This window comes from Erpetoichthys calabaricus, chromosome 13 (assembly GCF_900747795.2).
Source record: "Erpetoichthys calabaricus chromosome 13, fErpCal1.3, whole genome shotgun sequence".
NCBI classification, from domain to species: domain Eukaryota; kingdom Metazoa; phylum Chordata; class Cladistia; order Polypteriformes; family Polypteridae; genus Erpetoichthys; species Erpetoichthys calabaricus.
This window is the reverse complement of record NC_041406.2, coordinates 111,066,255-111,085,562: the sequence shown is the minus strand read 5'-3', so window position 1 is coordinate 111,085,562 and position 19,308 is coordinate 111,066,255. Positions and strand designations below refer to the sequence as shown.

The following is a 19,308-nucleotide window of genomic DNA, read 5'->3' as shown; positions in this document are numbered from 1 at the left end:
TTTGTAGTGTACCCTCCATATAATCAAAATGTTATTAGCACTAGTGTAAACCCTGAATTTCTTTTGAGGTGGTTATTCAGCAGGATTCTATTGTTTGAGCTCCCATGTTTTTTCCCCAGTTATGAAACACATTTTAAAATTCCCCCAGGGCAAATTATCTTTAAATTTCTTCGAACTTGGAATACAGTGATAGTTCAGCAGACAACATTCTGGGCACCTAAAGTTAACAGACTTTGATACCTGGTCGAAGGCCAGCCAAATCATGTGTCATCTTTAAAAGACATCCTGCCACAATGTAATTCTACAGCCCAAACCTCGAACATTTTACTGTTTTCCAGCATTAGAAATTTCAATAATTATGCAACACTTTATCTATTTATTTATTTATTTTCAGCACCTGTGTTAAGTTTGTTTTGGAATATTTTTTACAGATTCGGGTTCCGAACTTTCTGATTGCATCTTATATTTCAAGACCAGCCTATAATATCAATAATTATGTTTTGAGCCTTAAAACAGACACTTAGAAAGTAGTGCGCATGTTGTGCTGTTTGGGTCAACCAGACCTTTAAGGGCCACATACTACTCTGGTCTAGAGCCACTTGAGGAACTTCTAGTTTCTGTTGAGAAACAGGTTTTATTAGAAGGAGAGAAAACTGCCGTTTGGAAGATGCTGTCGATGGTGGCTGCGCAGAGGTTCTTTGTGTTGGTTGTGATCCCATCTGCTGAGCAGTAGAGCAGACGAAGCAAACAGAAGGGAGGAGGTGAGATGCAGTGGCATCCTGGGAAGGGCACAGCATGCTCGGAGCTGCAGTGACTGCCAGAGGTAGCATTTCAGACCACTGGTGACTGAATGAGGTGATGGATTGGTTAGATACAGTGGGCTGCATCAGGGGAACCTCTGGTGTCCTGCATAGGAGTGAGTGAAAACAAAGAGTTTACTTCTCTACTATTTTGTAAATTTAATTTATTTAACTGGATTGTCTTTTAATTGAACATCCAGACATTTTGTAGTTTTAAAGCACGATTTTAAGGGATTTATTGGTTTATTGAGCTATTTATTTTTTTGGTCTATTTTTTGATGACTTATTTAACTATGCACTGTTTTGCATGCTTTTTGCTTGGAATTGTCTGCTCTAAAATAAACCGCTTGTCTTCTGATCTTAAAGTCTTTCTTTTCTTCCTCACTCACCTTGGTCCCACATCAGTTAATGACTATCAGCGTCCTGAGATTGAAGGTTGTGCCCATGACTGCAGGCCTGGGGCATCACACTTTAAGCCAGGCCTGGTGCAACGGGACATTAAAGTGGGGATTCTCACTTTTGGAGAAAAGAACTCTCTTACTTGTTTAACTTGCACTACATGATTTCTAGCATAGCACAAGCACTCATCCATCTAGTTCACAGTGACTCTATTTTATGCAATGCATGAAGAATTAAAAACAGTAGTTTTCATAAATTTGGAGCTCTCTTTTTAGTAATTTCTTAGTGCTTTTGTATTAGTGTTTACTGGTGATTTTATTTCCATTTTGAGTCTGTTTTGTTTATTTAGTAAGTATATTTAGCTTCCTTTCACAATAGTTATGAATATTCTACAAATACAACATTTGTTTCACATTAGCATTTATGAATACTGTAGCAACTTTGACTTGTAGAGAATCATGGCAATGAAAATCTATATGGGGAGCCTGTCAGAAAACTGCTAATAAATAGTACTTCAAAGACCAGTTAACATTGCTTGTGTTTGTGTGTCAGTCTTTCCTCCACCACATCTCAAGTTATTCCAATATGTTGAATCTGTTATGGAAGGGTAAATGATGGTGGAAATATGAATTAATTAAATAAATCTGATTTCACAGCACCAAATATTTTCTAACTTATTGTGTTGTTTATTGGGACTAAAAGGTAAAGTCTCATTGTGGTAGTTGCAATGGCTCAGTTTCAACTCTAATATCATCTCTCGGTGGTACAACTATTGTGGATTTTTTAAGAAAAAAAATTATGAATTGAAACGATTGCTTGATTGTAATGATAACAACACCCAAATGAATTCAGTTCAGCAGATGTATGAAGGTTCAGTTCCTTATGTTACATCAATATTAATTTGGCAGGTTTGAATTTGCTACATGTATATTATGTGAATTTCTGAGTGATTTGGTGACCGTGTCCAGGAGCAAATGGGTGAGTGTGCCATTAAAAGTATGTGAGCCTTTCGTGGTTATGGAAGTTTCTTCTATACTACTTTTTGCTGATTTCCCTTGTTTATTTTTTTGTGTGTACTTTATTTTGTGATTGATTCATAGCATTTTTATAAATTAATATTTTTGTTATATTTGAGAATATCCACAACGAGAGTAAGCCTCTTGTTTCAGTATATGTTTTTGGAAGCATGTTCTTTAGATGGATTGTTTTAAAATTCATAGTTTTGGTTGTATCACAGAAAAAACATTTCATGAAAACACAGAAACTGCTAGACTATATAATTGCACCATGTAAAGTCAACTAGGCATGATGTGTCACCTGCTCATCAGGCACTTTACAGTAAATTGGGAAGTGCACCATGAATATCTGATATCATCGCCTTAATCTGACTGTATTAGATAAGGTCTTAGGGGATTCCTCATAGAGGGAGTTGCCGCTTCTTTTTAATACACAATTCTCATTTTTGCTGTTGTCTCACCACTAAAACCAGGAAAATTACTGATCTGATTGCCTTTAAGCAAAATCTCTCTTTTTTCCCTTGTGTCGCATACAACGTTTTGTTTGAAGTTTTACCGAGGTGATGATGAAAACTTTTTCATAGTGTTTACCAAGTAAATGATGTGCTATTTAAATCTCTGGGTATCCTTAGTGGAATCTCAACAAATTGGTATACAGTAATCCCTCACTTATCGCGGGAGATAGGTTCCAATGCCGACCGCAATAACTGAATTTCCGCGAAGTAGGGACACCATATTTATTTAATTATTTAACGTGTATTTGGACGTTTTTAAACCCTCCCTGTATTGTTTACAACCCACCCTTTACTCTATTAATAACAGGGACAATTGCTAAGCAATATGTAATCGGTAGATAAGTTTATACTTACTGTATAGCGAAGTACACGTAGCTATATATGACGTGATGATGGTGATGAATATGCTGCGCAGTAAAAATGATGACGATGAAGGTGATAATCCCCTGAATGCAGTAGCAAGAGCACGTTAATGCTGAATGAGTGAGATGAGACTTCCTGGTTAATGCAGCACTCCGTCGTTGAGCCAATCAGCAGCACACAGGAACTTAACTGCGTGCTCTGATTGGGTAGCTTCTCAGCCATCCGCCAATAGCATCTCTTGTATGAAATCAACTGGGCAAACCAACTGAGGAAGCAAATACCAGAAGTAAAAAGACCCATTGTCCACAGAAACCCGTGAAGCAGCGAAAAATCCGCGTTATATATTTAGATATGCTTACATATAAAATCCGCGAAAAGTGAACTGCGAAGTAGTGAGGGATTACTGTAGAACTCTGACATATGTTTATTAGTATTCTCCTGTTTGATCCCATTGGCTATTCAAAGTATTCTTAGTCATTTGAATTATTTATTTTGATGCCTTATTTTCAAAACGTTGTGTTGTTCACAATGCATTATCAGCCATTTACAAACAATGTCATTTGTTGTAGCTGCCAGCTGTTTGGTGCTAGATGTAACAATTACTTTACATCTTCTCAATAGACTCTAATCACTTTTCTCATTAGATTTCATTTTATTATCTGCACATTTGGTTAGGTTTTTAATCTCTCCTTTCAGCTATTTTATAGATCTGAAAAACTTTCTCTATTACCTTTCATATAGTTTTCTTGAGGCATACTGTACTCAGATGATGTTATGGATGAAGATGTAATGATGTTCTTGCTGAGCTATGTGAGGGTGGCAAGTCCTGTCTGTTGACCAGACTGGGCAACTTGAGTAGAATGGGTGTGGAGCATATTGCGCAGTTCTGCCCTCATACTTCTGAGCTCCACAAAACGAAATTGCAAACAAATAAATTGAATTTTGCCTGATTAGGAATTACAATATGGGCTTGCCAGCATAAGTCAAAAATAAAAATCATATAAAAAGGCTTTATGGTTTTAATGACAATGTCTAATTTAGCAACTGTTTCAAACTGTTAGCAACAGATACAGTTTATTCTATTTTGAATTTGAGCAGTTTGATTCCACTGAGCAAGTACAGTGCTTAAAGCAGGAGTTTCCTGAAAGGGAGATGTGTATATTTTGTATCAAAGGGATGATGGGAACATTTTTAGTTAATGAAAGCAAGTAAAAATCTTGAGCTAGACCATGTTAAAGGAAGACTTTTGAAACCCTGTAAAGGATAGCTAAGCTCCATTTTATCTTGATATTTTTCAAGTTGTTATTCTAATAGAAATACAGTGCAACCCCACCTTCTTGCAGAGAGGCTTAGTGAAGATTTTAATTTAGAGACTTTAAATGTCTTAATGTAAAGTAAAATGGATGTCAGTCTGATCTGCTTTCCTCAATTTGAAGATCTCCTCCTGGTATGTTCTTTTAGTTCTTTTGTACATTCTGTTAAATGTGTTTAATGAAAATGAAACTACACGTGGTCCAATCCTAGACGACTTTCTTAACTGACGTGTAATTACTAAAACTCAAATAGTACAAAAATTGAAAAAGTAATACTTGAAATAAAGAAATGGTAATTGATTTTACACTTATATGTATTCATTTAACAGATTTTATTTTTATCTATGGTCATCATAACTAAGTCAGCATCAGTTAGGGGGCTGTTTTGAAACAAGTGTTACAAGACTAAGTTATAAAAATTGGTCAAATAAAACTAGAAATGCTCTAGATCTTAAAAGTAAGCAACTGTTAAACCAAGTAAAGCATAACAGAGCATCATTAACCTTACCTTAGCGATAAAAATAACCTAGCAATTAGGAAAATATTCTCAAAACAGGGAAGTTGTACATTCTCTTGCACTCCACTCATCCAGTATATTCAGAATTCCATTTGTTGAAATCAGATTAGAGGTTCACGTTTCCAAGGATAAAAATCAAATAGTTCAAATACCCCTATATATCTCAACTCCATATAATCACTTAAATAAGTTTTTACAAGGAAATTTGAATTTATTGAAATAAATGAGAATTTACATAATAATGAAAACTGAAACATTTATATAGTTATTGTACAGATGAGCAAATATCAAAACTCATTTTCAACTTGCTATGTGAAATACCAATATCAAAAAACAACAAACGTAAATATTCATTAAAACTGTCTATTTCTGCAACAGACAGTTGAAAGGTTAACGCATACTCACATACATTATTTACAAAATTATCCTCCTGTGCTGTGATGTTGAGCAGTCAGATAGAATACTCACTCCCTGTCTTGAAAATGTTCTAGCAGTGACATCTATCAGATACCTCACGTTAGGCATCTTGAATTATGTGAGTGCAGTTTATTCAAACAAGACATCAAAAGCCAAATCCAGAAAGTTGAGTGTAGGAAAATACTAAGTGCGATCATAAATTGAATCCTCCTTGCTTATTTACTAATGTAATTAGGCTGCAGAGAAAACCTGTATAACAAATTGTATGCACTGTAGTAATATTATGTCTTTGTTTTTTTGCTTTGACTTTAACATATTGCATTGCTATGCATTTTAGTTTTGCAAGGTAATATTTTTATCATCATAGTTAATGTTTAACTATAGAATTTTTTTTTTCCTGTAACGTTAGCCGAGGGTACAGAGATCATTTAACTTATGAAGTCTTCAATAATTGCTTCAATAGTTTAAATATCTCATTTTATATCCAGTTTAGATCTTGGCAAAACTGTTGTCTGGTTAATTTTATATGAATACAGAGCTAATTTTCTTTTCAAAAGCTGCCCATGCTATGATGTTTTCCCCATGTACTCATTCACCTTTCATTACATTAATTTGCTGCCATAATTTGAAAGAAATATCTGTATAATGTATAATATTTATGTGTAAACTTTTACACATAATTAGTTTGTTTTGGAGAACATTTTGTTACACACTCAAGTCCTTTTCACTTATGATCATCTTTGTCTTTCAGACAATGGCTAAAGTCATCACTACAGTTCTTAAATTTCCACCAGATCTAACTCAGAAGATTCTAGAGAAGGAAGATTCTAGACCTCTGGTAAGGCAAATATTTTTGGTACAAAACAGACTATGGCATTTTTAGTTGTTTGTTTGGAATGGAATACTGCCTATAACTCTGTATACTGAGACATATATAAAGCAGAAACTCTCCTGCAAAGTGCTAGTGTTACCTGCTTTATTAAACTAATTTATAGTATTGGTGAGTACTACTGTTACTCAATGCTCAGTTCAGGCTCCTCATTGTAAAAGGTAATTGCAGTTTACAGGAACCGCATGATCATTATAATAAAACGCATGCTCAAAATTAGTGTTAAGTAAGGATTGGGCTCAGTTTTGAAAATTGCCACTCTGCTTTACAAACATGAAGCCAGAAATGTGAAAAATATTCTGTATATTTTATGCTAGATTTTGTATATCATACTTTTTTTTTATAAATGCTACCAACAATTTTTGACGCTGTCCATATTTTTATTTAGAATCAATTAACTTGTTATTGAGCTGATGTACAAGAGGTGTTTTTGGTTGGAATGGAATGTATGAAGGTTGATCTCCATAACCACTACAGAAACCTACCCTGCATGCCTTATGCACTTGGAGAAGTGCTCAACTTCATTTTTTTATGGTTTTGTAGATGTTGTGTTCAATTAATTGATTCTATATGGCTGAGGAGATGATCGGTCTCTTCTTTGTACCTGGTTATATAAATTCATGTTCACCTGCTTCTTTTTCAGCCTCAATACATGTCCAACTTTTCATTAAAAGCGAACTGGTCTAAAATTGTTAAGGGCCCTTGCAGATAATAACGAAGTTTACTGATACACGAGGCAGCAGTACATTCATTGAACTTGCATAAAATTGGGAGTTTACAGACTGACATTGTTACATACTTTGTAACACTGTTACCAATGCAATTTTATACAGTTAAGGGGCGGTGTTAGAAACAGATTTGTGAAACTGACATTTTTTTTTTTTTTTTTTAAGTCAGTCCTATGTAAGCCTACATATGCTTTTGTTCTGCATTACCATGTTGATGCAGTGAAGGTTGCTGGTTTACAGGTCATTATGGAGCAATTATTATTTTTACACTTGAATGCTATGCCTGTTTAACACTGCTGGCAGCTAAAAACAGACAGAGTTTCAGAACATTTCAAGAATATATGAAAATTACATTTCATTATATCCTCACCACCCTAATACTTCTAGTTTGTTTTGGGCATTGCCATATTCAGGTCAGATCATGTTGGGGAGCATGCATTGGTACAACACGTTGCCGCACTCACCACACAACAAAACAGCTCAGGATTCTGGTTGGCAACCCACCAGGCAGACATGCGGTCCAGTCCTACTCTCCAGAAATGACCATCTATCTGCCACAGCCAGGTGTTACGTGGGCGACCCCTTGGCCTGTTCCAACCGCTCTGAGTCCTCAACAGTGAGGATCCTGCAAGCCAGGTTACCCTCGGGAAATCCCTTCACATGGTCGTAGTGCCGTAACTGACGCTCCCTCGCAATGCAGGTAAATGTACCTAATTTGGGACTCCGTGAGCAACTGCTCATTCGACATAAAGTCAAACCAGCAGTACCCAAGGATTCCCTGAAGAGTCTAAAGATTTGGACCTTTGTCACTTTGCATAGAAATGAGGAACGCCACACACCCCTTTCCAATGATCCCTTTCCCAATCGGTCTGCTGACTTCATAGGAAGAGTCACCATGAATGTCACTGCCAAGGTAAGTAAACCTCTCCACTAGGTCGACACTCTCTGAAGACAGACACACTGCTGATGGCTGTGCCCAAGACATTAAAGGCCTGGATCTTAGTTTTTATCCAGGACACTCGCAAGCCCACGCCTCGCTAAGTCTCTCTAAGAGAGAAACCCGATCATAGCCTACATTGACTCCGCAAAGATCACAGCATCATCAGCAAAGTCAAGATCAGTCAGTCTTTCTTCACCAACAGATGACCTCACAGGCACTGGACCCCACTGCCATATTACTTAAAATTATTAATATTATTGCTACAGAAATATAAACTGCCCAAAAAAATGAAAGGAACACTTTGAAAACACATCAGATCTCAATGGGGAAAAAAAAAATCAAGCTGGATATCTATACTGATATGGACTGGGTAATGTGCTAGGAATGAAAGGAGGACATAAAATTATTTGATGAAAATGAAAATTATCAACCTACAGTGGGCTGAATTCAAAGACACCCCGAAAATCAAAATGAAAAAATGATTCTGCAGGCATCATTGCAACAACTCAGAATCGTACTCAGTAGTTTGTATGGCCCTCACGTGCTTGTATGCATGCCTGACAATGTCAGGCCATGCTCTTAATGAGATGACGGATGGTGTCCTGGGTGATCGCCTCCCAGATCTGGACCAGGGTATCACTGAGCTCCTAGACAGTCTGAGGTGCAACCTGCCGGCGTTAGATGAACCGAAACATAATATCCCAAAGGTGTTCGATTTGATTTAGGTCAGGCGAGCGTGGGGGGCCAGTCAATGGTATCAATTCCTTCATCCTCCAGGAACTGCCCGCAAACTCTCACCACATTGTCATGCACCAGGAGGAACCCAGGACCCACTGCACCAGCATAGGATCTGACAATGGGTCCAAGGATTTGATCCCGATACCTAATAGCAGTCAAGGTGCCGTTGTCTAGCCTGTAGAGGTACTGTATGTGCATCCCTCCATGGATATGCCTCCCCAGACCATCACTGACCCAACACCAAACTGGTCATGCTGAACGATGTTACAGACAGCATAACATTCTCCATGGCTTCTCCAGACCCTTTCACGTCTGTCACATATGCTCGGGGTGAACCTGCTTTAATCTGTGAAAAGCACAGGTTGCCAGTGGTGGACCTGCCACTTCTGGTATTCTATGGCAAATGACAATCGAGCTCCACGATGTCAGGCAGTGAGCACAGGGCCCACTAGAGGATGTTGGGCCCTCAGGTCACCCTCGTGAAGTCTGTTTCTGATTGTTTGATCAGAGACATTCACACCCGTGGCCTGCTGGAGGCCATTTTGTAGGGCTTTGGCAGTGCTCATCCTGTTCCTCTTTTCCCAAAGGAGCAGATACCGGTCCTGCTGATGGGTTAAGGACCTTCCATGGCCCTGTCCAGCTCTCCTAGAGTAACTGTATGTCTCCTGAAATCTCCTCCATGCCCTTGAGACTGTGGTGGGAGAAGTTGGACCACCTGTGCAACCTCTGTAGGGTCCAGGTATTGCCTCATGCTACCAGTAGTGACACTGACCATAGCCAAATGCAAAACTAGTGAAAAAACAGTCAGAAAAGATGAGGATGGAAAAATGTCAGTGGCCTCCACCTGTTAAACCATTCCTGTTTTGGGGGTCGTCTCATTGTTGCCCCTGTAGTGCACCTTTTGTTAATTTCATTAACACCAAAGCATCTGAAACTGATTAACAACCCCTTGTGCTACTTAACTGACCAGATCAATATCCCAGAAGTTTCATTGACGTGATGCTAGATTCTGATTTAAAAGTGTTTCTTTAATTTTTTGAGAGGTATACGTTTTGTTTTACATTTGATCTTCTGCTTCTGTCCTATTAGATGAATATTTAAAGTAAATCTGTATATACTGAAATTCTTTTCTTGGTTCAGTTTTCTGAAAGATACAGTATGTGCAACCTGAATTTTTGGATTCTCTTTCTGCTGTCTACTGCTGCAGCTTCCAGATTTTAGTGTTCTTAACATTGCCTAGGTCTCCTATAATATACAGCTAAAATTATATTAGATATTGAAATACAGATAATAAGATTGAATTGCTTAAGTATATATCTATTGCCTGCAGTCTCTACTAACAACCAGTGTTATTACTTTGAAGTAGTCTGACCCAAAGAAGTGGTCATTTCATTAATATTTTTGGAGTTTGTTTTTCTGTATTGTTTATCTTGCAAATAAATTAATGCAATTTTAGAGCGTATGATTTTTCCAGGACAGGCTTCAGTCTCCAACAACACTTACGGGGATTAATCTGGTTTGAAAATCTATGTATGTATGTATATATGCAAATGATTAACTTTTCTACAATTTTGTAACAATCAGCAAGTCACTTCCATACTTAATATGTCTGAATTATATGTAATTTTCAAAATGTATTCATTAGATATTTACATTTTTTCATTAATACAGTGGAACCTTGGTTTGCGAGCATAATTCGTTCCGGAAACATGCTCGCAGTCCAAAGCACTCGTTTATCAAAGTGAATTTCCCCATAAGAAATAATGGAAACTCAGATGATTCGTTCCACAACCCAAAACTATTCATATAAAAATGATTAATACAAAATATAAAGTAAAAATACATAAAACAAATTAACCTGCACTTTATCTTTGAAAAGAATCATGGCTGGTGTGAGTTTCTGAACTCTTTTGGGATTCCACCCAACAGGACGACACACGGAAGAGTGTCCCAAAGCAATCGCAGTCTCCCAGCGCTGTAGCAGTTAACTGTAAAAGCGAATCTGAAAATATCGCAGACATGCTATAAGCGCCTGCTTTCGATGGGTGATACAAAGAACAAGGAACATTATAAATGCGCAGGGCACAGTACTACTTGGCCACGAATCCTGCCCGACTACTGTGTCTGTGTATAGGAGAGTGGCAGATCCTGCTACAATAAATAACCGCACTGTTGCTGTTTAAAGCTGAATAAAGCTGGTGTCGCTAAAGTACTGAGACTCAGCCTAGTGTTTTGGGGCACATGACAGGGACTCGCACGTCACAGCACACACACACACACACAGTCACAATGCTGTAGTAAACACTATGCGCTCGTACGGATGTTGAGTATATGAGTGAGGCACGCCAACTCAGACGGAGAATAGGAGATGATTGCCCACAATCCCGCAGCGAGAGAGAAAGAGAAGAACCATCAGCTCAGTTGTGATCACATGACGCTCAGCAGACAAAGTGCATACATAGTACTCGGGCTGCAAGACCTTGCTCATTTATCAATTCAAAATTTATTAAAAATTTTAGCTCGTCTTGCAAAACACTCGTAAACCAAGTTACTCACAAACCAAAGTTCCACTTTATATAATTCGGAATTAAAATTGACATCTATTTTTGGTAATAGCAAACTGTTTTTTCAAACCTGTTTGTCTGCCGCATTTATCTGTAGCGTTGAAATCTTCTAGTGTTATTTAAAAATGATGGTCTTAATTTTAATCTTATATTAATAATATATACTGTATTTAGAAATTGGTGTGTGTTCTTAAAAGGCCACAAGGAGGCAGCTATAAACTAGATAGCAACATGATTGCATCATGTGGAATTAATAATAATAATGCATTATTTTTATTTAAAGAGATTTCTGTGCTTTTTTTATTATTCTGCCTCTTTATGCAGAATAAATTATTATTGCAGTATTAAATTTATTTAAATAATCATGGTTGTTTTTCAGGTAAATGTGTCTTAAATAAATTATACCAACTTAATGGTTAAAATAGTTTGTTCCTTTTTTGCATTCCAGTTTTTAAATACCAATATTATGCTCTTTTAATTTATGGTTGACGACTATCTGTTTAACTTCAGATTGTAACTAACATGCAGATTTACTTGAAAGTAGCCATTGACTGACTGACTTCTTGAATGACCATCTCTGTTAACGATACACAGTTATTTTGTGAAAAATTGCCTTTTTTGGCAGGAGCCTTCATTTACTTTGTATATTGTTTCTAACTAGAGACTTTTTAGTAAAATAAAAATATCACAGCTCAGATAGTTGTAGAAACTGGTCAGATCAAAAAGGCTTTCAGAGATTTCAGGGTGCTGTTTATTGTGTGTAAAGTTAGGCAGCTAAAGGTGTCAAGTAGGCTATTGAGTAGATTTTTTTATATAAGACTTTGCCAAATAAGATCTGTGAAGGTGTGTCAAATCCACAAACGCCTGAGAAGACAACTAGGCATCAAAAAGCATTTTTCCCCCCAAAAAAAAAAGTTTTAGAATGCTCATTCTACTACTTAAATTAGAAAAATTAAGCAAGTTTTAAAAAAGCAAAAAGTAGGATTAGCGTCATATTAAATCTCTGTATATCTTTCATGTTGCTCCTTGGAAATATCTGTCATTTGTTTGATATAATCTTCATTAGTATAACTAATCCTCCTTTCTTATTTTTTGTTATAATGGGGAAAACCCCTGGCCATCAGGACCATTTGATTTACATGTGAATGTGCTCATGTACAAAAGTGAGAAAACCACAGGGTCCTTTAGTTAAGTCAACCAGGTACTGTAAGGATTAACTGTTACTAAATGAACTTGTTGCCAGGTTAATTAACTGAAAAGCCAGTCATGAAAATATAATATGATTAAATTGAATCCGCTTTATCTTGATTTTTGGCTTTATAGGTTAATGTAATACACCATACCACAGTTTGAAGAGACCAAGAAGAGTATTGTAAGTTTGAAGTCTGTGTTAAAACAATAAAAAATTGTTTTGGACTTCATCAGTTTGTTGTAAAATAAGCAGTCCACAATATAAGAAAGCTAAAAGTAACATCTTCTCTGCTTTGATATGAATGTTCTTCAAAATTATCATGAACAAGAAGAAAACTCACAGAAGGTGTTTAAAATAGTATTCAAGCTGTCCTCTCCAAGGATCTTCTGAAGTGTTTTTTTAAAGCTGTTTTCTGTGTTCATAACTGAAGAAACTAACACAACATAGTGGCAGTGACATTCATAAAACGAGAAGCAAGACAAAACTTTTGTTTTCTTGTCTGTGATTTTAAAATTGTATTCTTTGAACACTAAAAAAAGTTTGAAAAAATCTAATACTTCTTACCAGCGTGCAAACATGCTGTGTTGTGTTCTTCCTTACATGAAGCTAGACAACTTGCTGTTAAATTAAGACAGCTGGTTTTTTTAAAATCATGCCAAAATATTCTTGAGCCTCTAACTGTTTAAATGAACATTTTCTTAAAGTGTAGGGTTTTTTTTTCTCATGTTTTTGTTTGGAGTATTTATTTGTGAACAATTTGTGTTACTGTTACTTATAATTTTTGTTTAATAAGGGAATAATAAAAAAAAAAGTGTTTCCAACCTGTGACACATTATTTGTCAGGGCTTGACTAAACCTTTTTTTTTTTTTTTACTTTATTCTCCTGTAGCTCATTAAAAATTGCTTATTCTTCCCAGCTAGTAAATGCAGCCTTTCTCTATCATAAAAGCTAATAGATGAATTTAGCTTAATCATGTCTTTTTCTTCCTGAACTTAGGCTTTTAAAACAGTATTGCTCTGCATGCAGATTGTACAGCTGTATTTTATTTACATTTTTGAAATGTACAGGCTGCTGTTATCATGTTGTCAGCAGAAATAATTTATGTTCTTTTTTCTGGGGAGGAAAATACATTCTGATTATGTGAAAAGTTTGCTGGAGATGTGTCCCAGTGGACCATGGATTTGCAGGGCAGCGTGGTCTTTTATCTCAAAGGTAGAAGGCTGTCTTGCTAGATAATTACTTAATGCCTGTATGGTTGTCTCGTCTTGTCTGATCTGGCATCCTCACCAGGATGACTAATGGGTGTCCTTTAATCACAGCTGAAGCCAGGAACTCCGTTCACAGAATTCTTTTCATCTCACTAATGTAATGGAGCTGTCTGTCACTTGACGTAGGGCTTTTTAATGCTAAGGTAAAGCAAGTTGTTTTTGTAGAATTTTAAATTTTAAGATAAAAACGTGTAATAATAATACATAGTGTAAACTATTATAAATGCAATCTACCCTGAGAAGATGCTTTGCAAACCCCACAAAGAAAGATATTCACATCACCAAATAAAACTTGTAAAAATAATTTTGAGAAGTTGCTCATTAAGGAATTCCATATAAAGTAATAAATGGTAAAATGAAAGGGTCCTGCTTTTGAAGCAAAACAATACAAATTTGCCTGAGTGGATTCATTTTCAAACCTTAAACCGAACGTGGGATTCTGCAGAGTTGAACTTACAAGAGCCCGAAGATTAACCTTTTTTATTCTAATCCATGAAAAACAAGTTTGTAGCACTTGTGATGTATTAAAAAAAATCAAGTGTACTATGTTTGAATTTTAAAAGCTGAACCAGTTCTCTTCTTATGCCCTTCAAAACATCGATTGTATAAATATGTCATGGCTTGATGTCTCTTGATGATGACCAGAGGTATTGGCCATTCTCTGATAACAGAAGAAATTGTTGCTACCATGGAATAAATTGTTAATGGAAATTCAAGCAGTAATGAAGAGATAGGAGACACTGCTAGGGGTTAGTTATGGGTAAGTTGAGTCCATTCTTCAAAAACACATGCAAGGTCTGTGCATTTTGGCGGTCCAAAATATTAACTCCTGAAATAGAGCATCACTGCATCCATTATTCCAAGGAGAATCTCAAGCTAGTAAATTCAAACTGAAGAAATTTTAAGAAGTGTTCTGTCACTTGGTATGAAATTAGTAAATATCAGTATGACCCAGAGTATTGACAACAATAGGAGCAATGGAAAAATGTTAATTTTCCAACACCAAAGAAATTCAAGGTGCAGGCCAGTAAAGCAAAATCATGTGCACAGATTTTTATGATGTTGAGGTTGCAGTGCATATTGATTAAAGGGCCCACATTACTGGTCAGTACAAAACTGATTTGCTTTGGCATTGCTGTCGGTCAATCAGAGCAAATTGTCATGGAAAGCTACAACCCATTCCCCTTGGTCTTCTGCACAGGGTTCTCTATGAAAGTATGGATTAATAAAGTTGCCACATCCATCATATTCTAAATGCCTGGCCCATTGTGCTCTCACCTGTTCCCCAACCAGCAATGTTAAGGTTAGCTCAGTGTGACTTGGTATTCTACTAACAACATAGCTATGAAAGAGTTGTTGCACAAGCAACACAAAACATTGGAGTGGAACAGAAAAACTGTGTGAATTTTATAAAAGTTGTGTTATTGTTAAAAAACATTAAGTTGAAAAATAAATTTGGTATTCCTTAAATATAGATCAGGTACAAAAGGTTTTGTTCCACACTCATTGCTTAGAGTTATTGATAAATTTTGTCCATTTATAGGCTAGTGGATTAATGAATTTAAACCCATATACACTGGTTTTATAACTATATATAGACTTAAAAAGACTGAACAGTGGTCCTTCTGCAGTCGATCTTGTCCAAAGTGTGGTATGTTGCAGTAATCTATTATAGACAAGATCTAATTAACTAGGTTTCTTGCATTGATATAGTTGAACACTTCTCCTTATTTATTCTAGTGATTGGCTGTGTAGCAACCTTCTACTCCATTAATTTAGAACAGCTGGTAATGTTTACCACAGTGAGTTAGCTAAGGAATGTAGAAGCACAGTGAGTCACTGGCTTTTGCATTTTGAGATATTTGCTGAAAAATAATAAATCCCCACACCTTCAACAGTAAATGTTTGATCGATTTATATAGCTTTTGATCAGTTTTTTTTTTTTTATCAGATGCTATTTCTTGCTTAAAAATCAACTGCTTTGTTACTCTGAATTATTTTCTTCCATGAACACCTCAAACCAGCCCCCTAACCCTCCGAGAACAGATTGGTAAGCAGTAGAATTGAGGTGTGCAGTCACTTTTTATTGTAGCACATTTTGTACTGTAACATAGACAGTATTATGTGCAAAAAAAAAAAAAAAAGTGCAACTGCATGAGCAATATGGAATGTCAAGATGGCCACATCTGTTTCTCTATGGACTTGCACAATTGACATTGATTTGCATAGATAGTAGGTCACTTCTGCAAAACAATCAAGCTAATTAAAATCTAACTGTAATTTTTATTTTATCATTTCTGGAGTCTCTTTTGATTTGTTTACTTATATCAATGAAAGTCATTTTTACAAGTAACTGTTAGATATCTGTTAGAAGGAAAGAAGTGTGGAGCATCACAGAATTTTCGCTTTTTTCTTTTTGATTGATTACTCGTGTAATTTCTACGAACTGATAACTAAACGGTGTTCAGTCTCTATGGAAGGTTAATAAATAATTTATTTAGGAAACAGCAGATCAATAGTGTTACTCTTGCTTGTGTTATGTATCTCGTTTGGCAACTTAAGTGTAGTTCAGAATTTTTAACTCACATTTGAATATATTTAAACATTTTAATACAAAATATAAAACATTTTACTTTCAATACTAACTTATTGACAGCCCTAGAAAGCAATAAGTCTATTTACCAGTATGGATGAAATCTAAATTCAAATGTATACTCACTAGCCACTTTATTAGGTACACCTTGCTAGTGCCAGTTAGATTCAGCAAGGTGCTGGAAACATTCCTCAGGGGTTTTGGTCCATTTTGACATGATAGCATCATGAGTCTCCCATTCCACAACATCTCAAAGGTGTTCTATTGGATTTAGATTTAAGGGTTATTTGATACAGTGAAAGTATTGTTATATTCACAAAACCAGTTTCAGATTATTTGAGCTTTGTGACAAGCGTATTGTTATGTTCACAAAACCAGTTTCAGATGATTTGAGCTTTGTGACATGGCGTGTTATCCTGCTGGAAGTAGCCTTCAGATGATTGGTCCACTGTAGATATGAATGGATGGAGAATGGTTGGCGTAGTACTCAGGTAGGCTGTGGCATTTACTTTATGCTCAGTTGGTACTAAGGGGCCCAGAGTGTGCCAAGAAAATATTCTCCACACCATTACACCTCTGCCACCATTTTTTGTCCAATTTTGGTCAGCCCATGTGAACTGTAGCCTCAGTTGCCTGTTCTTAGCTGACAGGAGTGGCACCTGGTGTGGTCTCCAACTGCTGTAGCCATCTGCTTCAAGATTCTATTTGTTGTGTATTCAGAGATGCTCTTCTGCATATCTCGGTTGTAACGAGTGGTTATTTGAGTTACTGTTGCCTTTTTATCAGCTTGAACCAGCCTGGTCATTCTTTTCTGGCATCACGAAGGCATTTTTGCTCAGAGAACTGCCGTTCACCGGATATTTTTCCATTTTTTTGGACCTTTCCCTGCAAACCCTAGAGATGATTGTGTGTGAAAATCCCAGTATATCAGCAGTTTCTGAAATACTCGGACCAACCCGCGTTGCGCAAACAACCATGCCATCCATGTTCAAAGCCACTTAAATCACCTTTCTTCCCCCATTGTGATGCTCGGTTTAAACTTCAGCAGATCGTCTTGACAATGTCTGCATGCCTAAATGCATTGAGTTGCTGCCATGTGATTGGTTGATTTGATATTTGCGTTAACAAGCAGTTGAACAGGTTTACCTAATAAAGTGGTTGATGAGTGTACTGTATAGATAGATAGATAGATAGATACTTTATTAATCCCAATGGGATGCACCACTACTTACCATCTTCATATATTTTACAGTATCTGTTACTTAATATGACACATAGATAAAATCTTGCAACTATTAGTCTTTTGAAAACTCAACTCCAAGTGTAATCTCTCTCAAAAAAATTATTTAATCTTTTTCCAAAAGTAACTTTAACTTTGTATCCGTCCTCCTTTGTCTTCAGTTGATAATGTTACTGTAGAATTACCTGACTGATGAAAGGAACTACAGTTAGGAGAATTAGTGGTTAAATATTTATTTGTTAAAAGATTTGATACCTGAAACATTACATTTTTTGAGTGAGTGGTTGTGGTTGCTGAAACTGAATAGACAAACTTAACAAGTACAATTGACACAGCCAACAGACATTTAAAAATAAGGTGGTTGGTATTCAGTTGCAAAGGGTGCACTATTTTAGGTAGTTCAACTAAACTGTAAGTGGATGGCTTTTCGTGTTAATGAAGACAAATAAGATTTGCACAAATATATGTCTGTTGGTTTGTTTTTTGTCATAGCAAAGTATACAAATTTGCTGTGGAAAATCTGGTGAGAAATGTGTTCAAAATTCTACTGTAGCAATGCAGCATGGAATGTAAACGTTCAAACCCCTTATTGGAAACTGATAGCTCTGGGTTCAATTGTAAATTCTGTGCTTCCATGGATTACTTTAAAAGGAGATCTAGTGTTTCTTCCTCTGTTTGTCTCGTCAATACCAAGAAACTGCTTAGTTATTGTAACACTTGGTAGTAAAACAATTTTCTGCCAGTTGAGGCAACCCTTAGTTTTAATTTTACTGCAGTCAATTGCACCCTTAAATAGTAGTCTTTTTTCCTAACTTCTATAAAAAAATACAGTATTCAGGTGTTACAGCAATCGAAGACTTGCATATGAGATACTGTTGTGTCATTTTAACGGTTCTATGAGAAATACTTGCTTTATTGTTATTAAAATTCTTGCATGTTTTCGTTGTTATTGTAATGCATTTCCATTTCTAAAGGTAACTGCTAACAATCTTAATCATGTTTATTTTTAAAAAAGTCCAGAGACAAGATCTTTCATTTAAATGTAATGGGTAAAAAGCAGTGCTTCAGCAAATACCTTCTTTTTTCTGTTTGCACTGTAATAAATAATTACAGTTTAAAAATTGTTCCACCTAGAAAGACTACCCAAAATTTACATTTCAGTTTAGGGTCACTGCTCATGCTGGCAGCACTATGTACCAGTTAATTGTTGGGTCCACTTAAGCAAATGCCCATTTACACAGGGGGCAATTTAGAGTCACCCATTCATCTAATGTGTGTGTCTTTGGAGATGTGGGAGAAAAGTCTAAGCACCCAATGATAGTTCTCACAGACATAAGGGAAATGTGCAAACTCCATATGGATAGTGACTGAGTGCAGGATTCAAACCCAAGATGCTATATCTTTGAATTAGCAATCCTAAATACTGTGCTACCCCTCTACCTAAATCTATTCAGGATAAGGAACAACCAGGGTATAGATGTAATCCATCAGTGTTCAGTCATATTTTGTTGTTATTTTACATTGCTAGCTCATTGCCTAATTTTGCACAACTATAAAATCTACTTGATATTAAAACACCAGCTGATTTGCAAATGATGGTAGCTTGTGATGGACACTGGTTTTCTTCTTAAAATACCAGTAAAATAATAGATCTTGACTCATCAACTGTTGTTTACTTAATGTATATTTAAAACAATAAATGTGAATATTCTAGTGCTACCTTGTATCAACAGCACTCTTTCACTTAATTCTAGTGTTTACTAATTCATGTTAAAAAAATGTTTAAAAATATCTAACATATTAAAAAGGTCTTTC

The 19,308-nt window shown here is 36.1% G+C and overlaps 1 protein-coding gene and 1 long non-coding RNA gene across 5 annotated transcripts in view; one reads left to right on the top strand and one right to left on the bottom strand.

The window, feature by feature from the left end:
• golga4 (golgin A4) overlaps positions 1 to 19,308 on the top strand; it is a 208,401-nt gene that overhangs the window by 174,690 nt on the left and 14,403 nt on the right. For all 4 annotated transcript variants that reach the window (XM_028817450.2, XM_051935773.1, XM_051935772.1 and 1 more), the window contains one exon: positions 6,092 to 6,178. In XM_028817450.2, coding sequence (XP_028673283.2) covers positions 6,092 to 6,178 — 87 coding nt within the window. The remainder of the gene's footprint in view (positions 1 to 6,091; positions 6,179 to 19,308) is intronic.
• On the bottom strand, positions 11,568 to 13,598 carry LOC127530076 (uncharacterized). Its single transcript, XR_007936607.1, has 2 exons — positions 12,077 to 13,598; positions 11,568 to 11,973 (listed from the first exon to the last, which is right to left on the bottom strand). It is a non-coding gene; the product is annotated as an uncharacterized LOC127530076 (long non-coding RNA).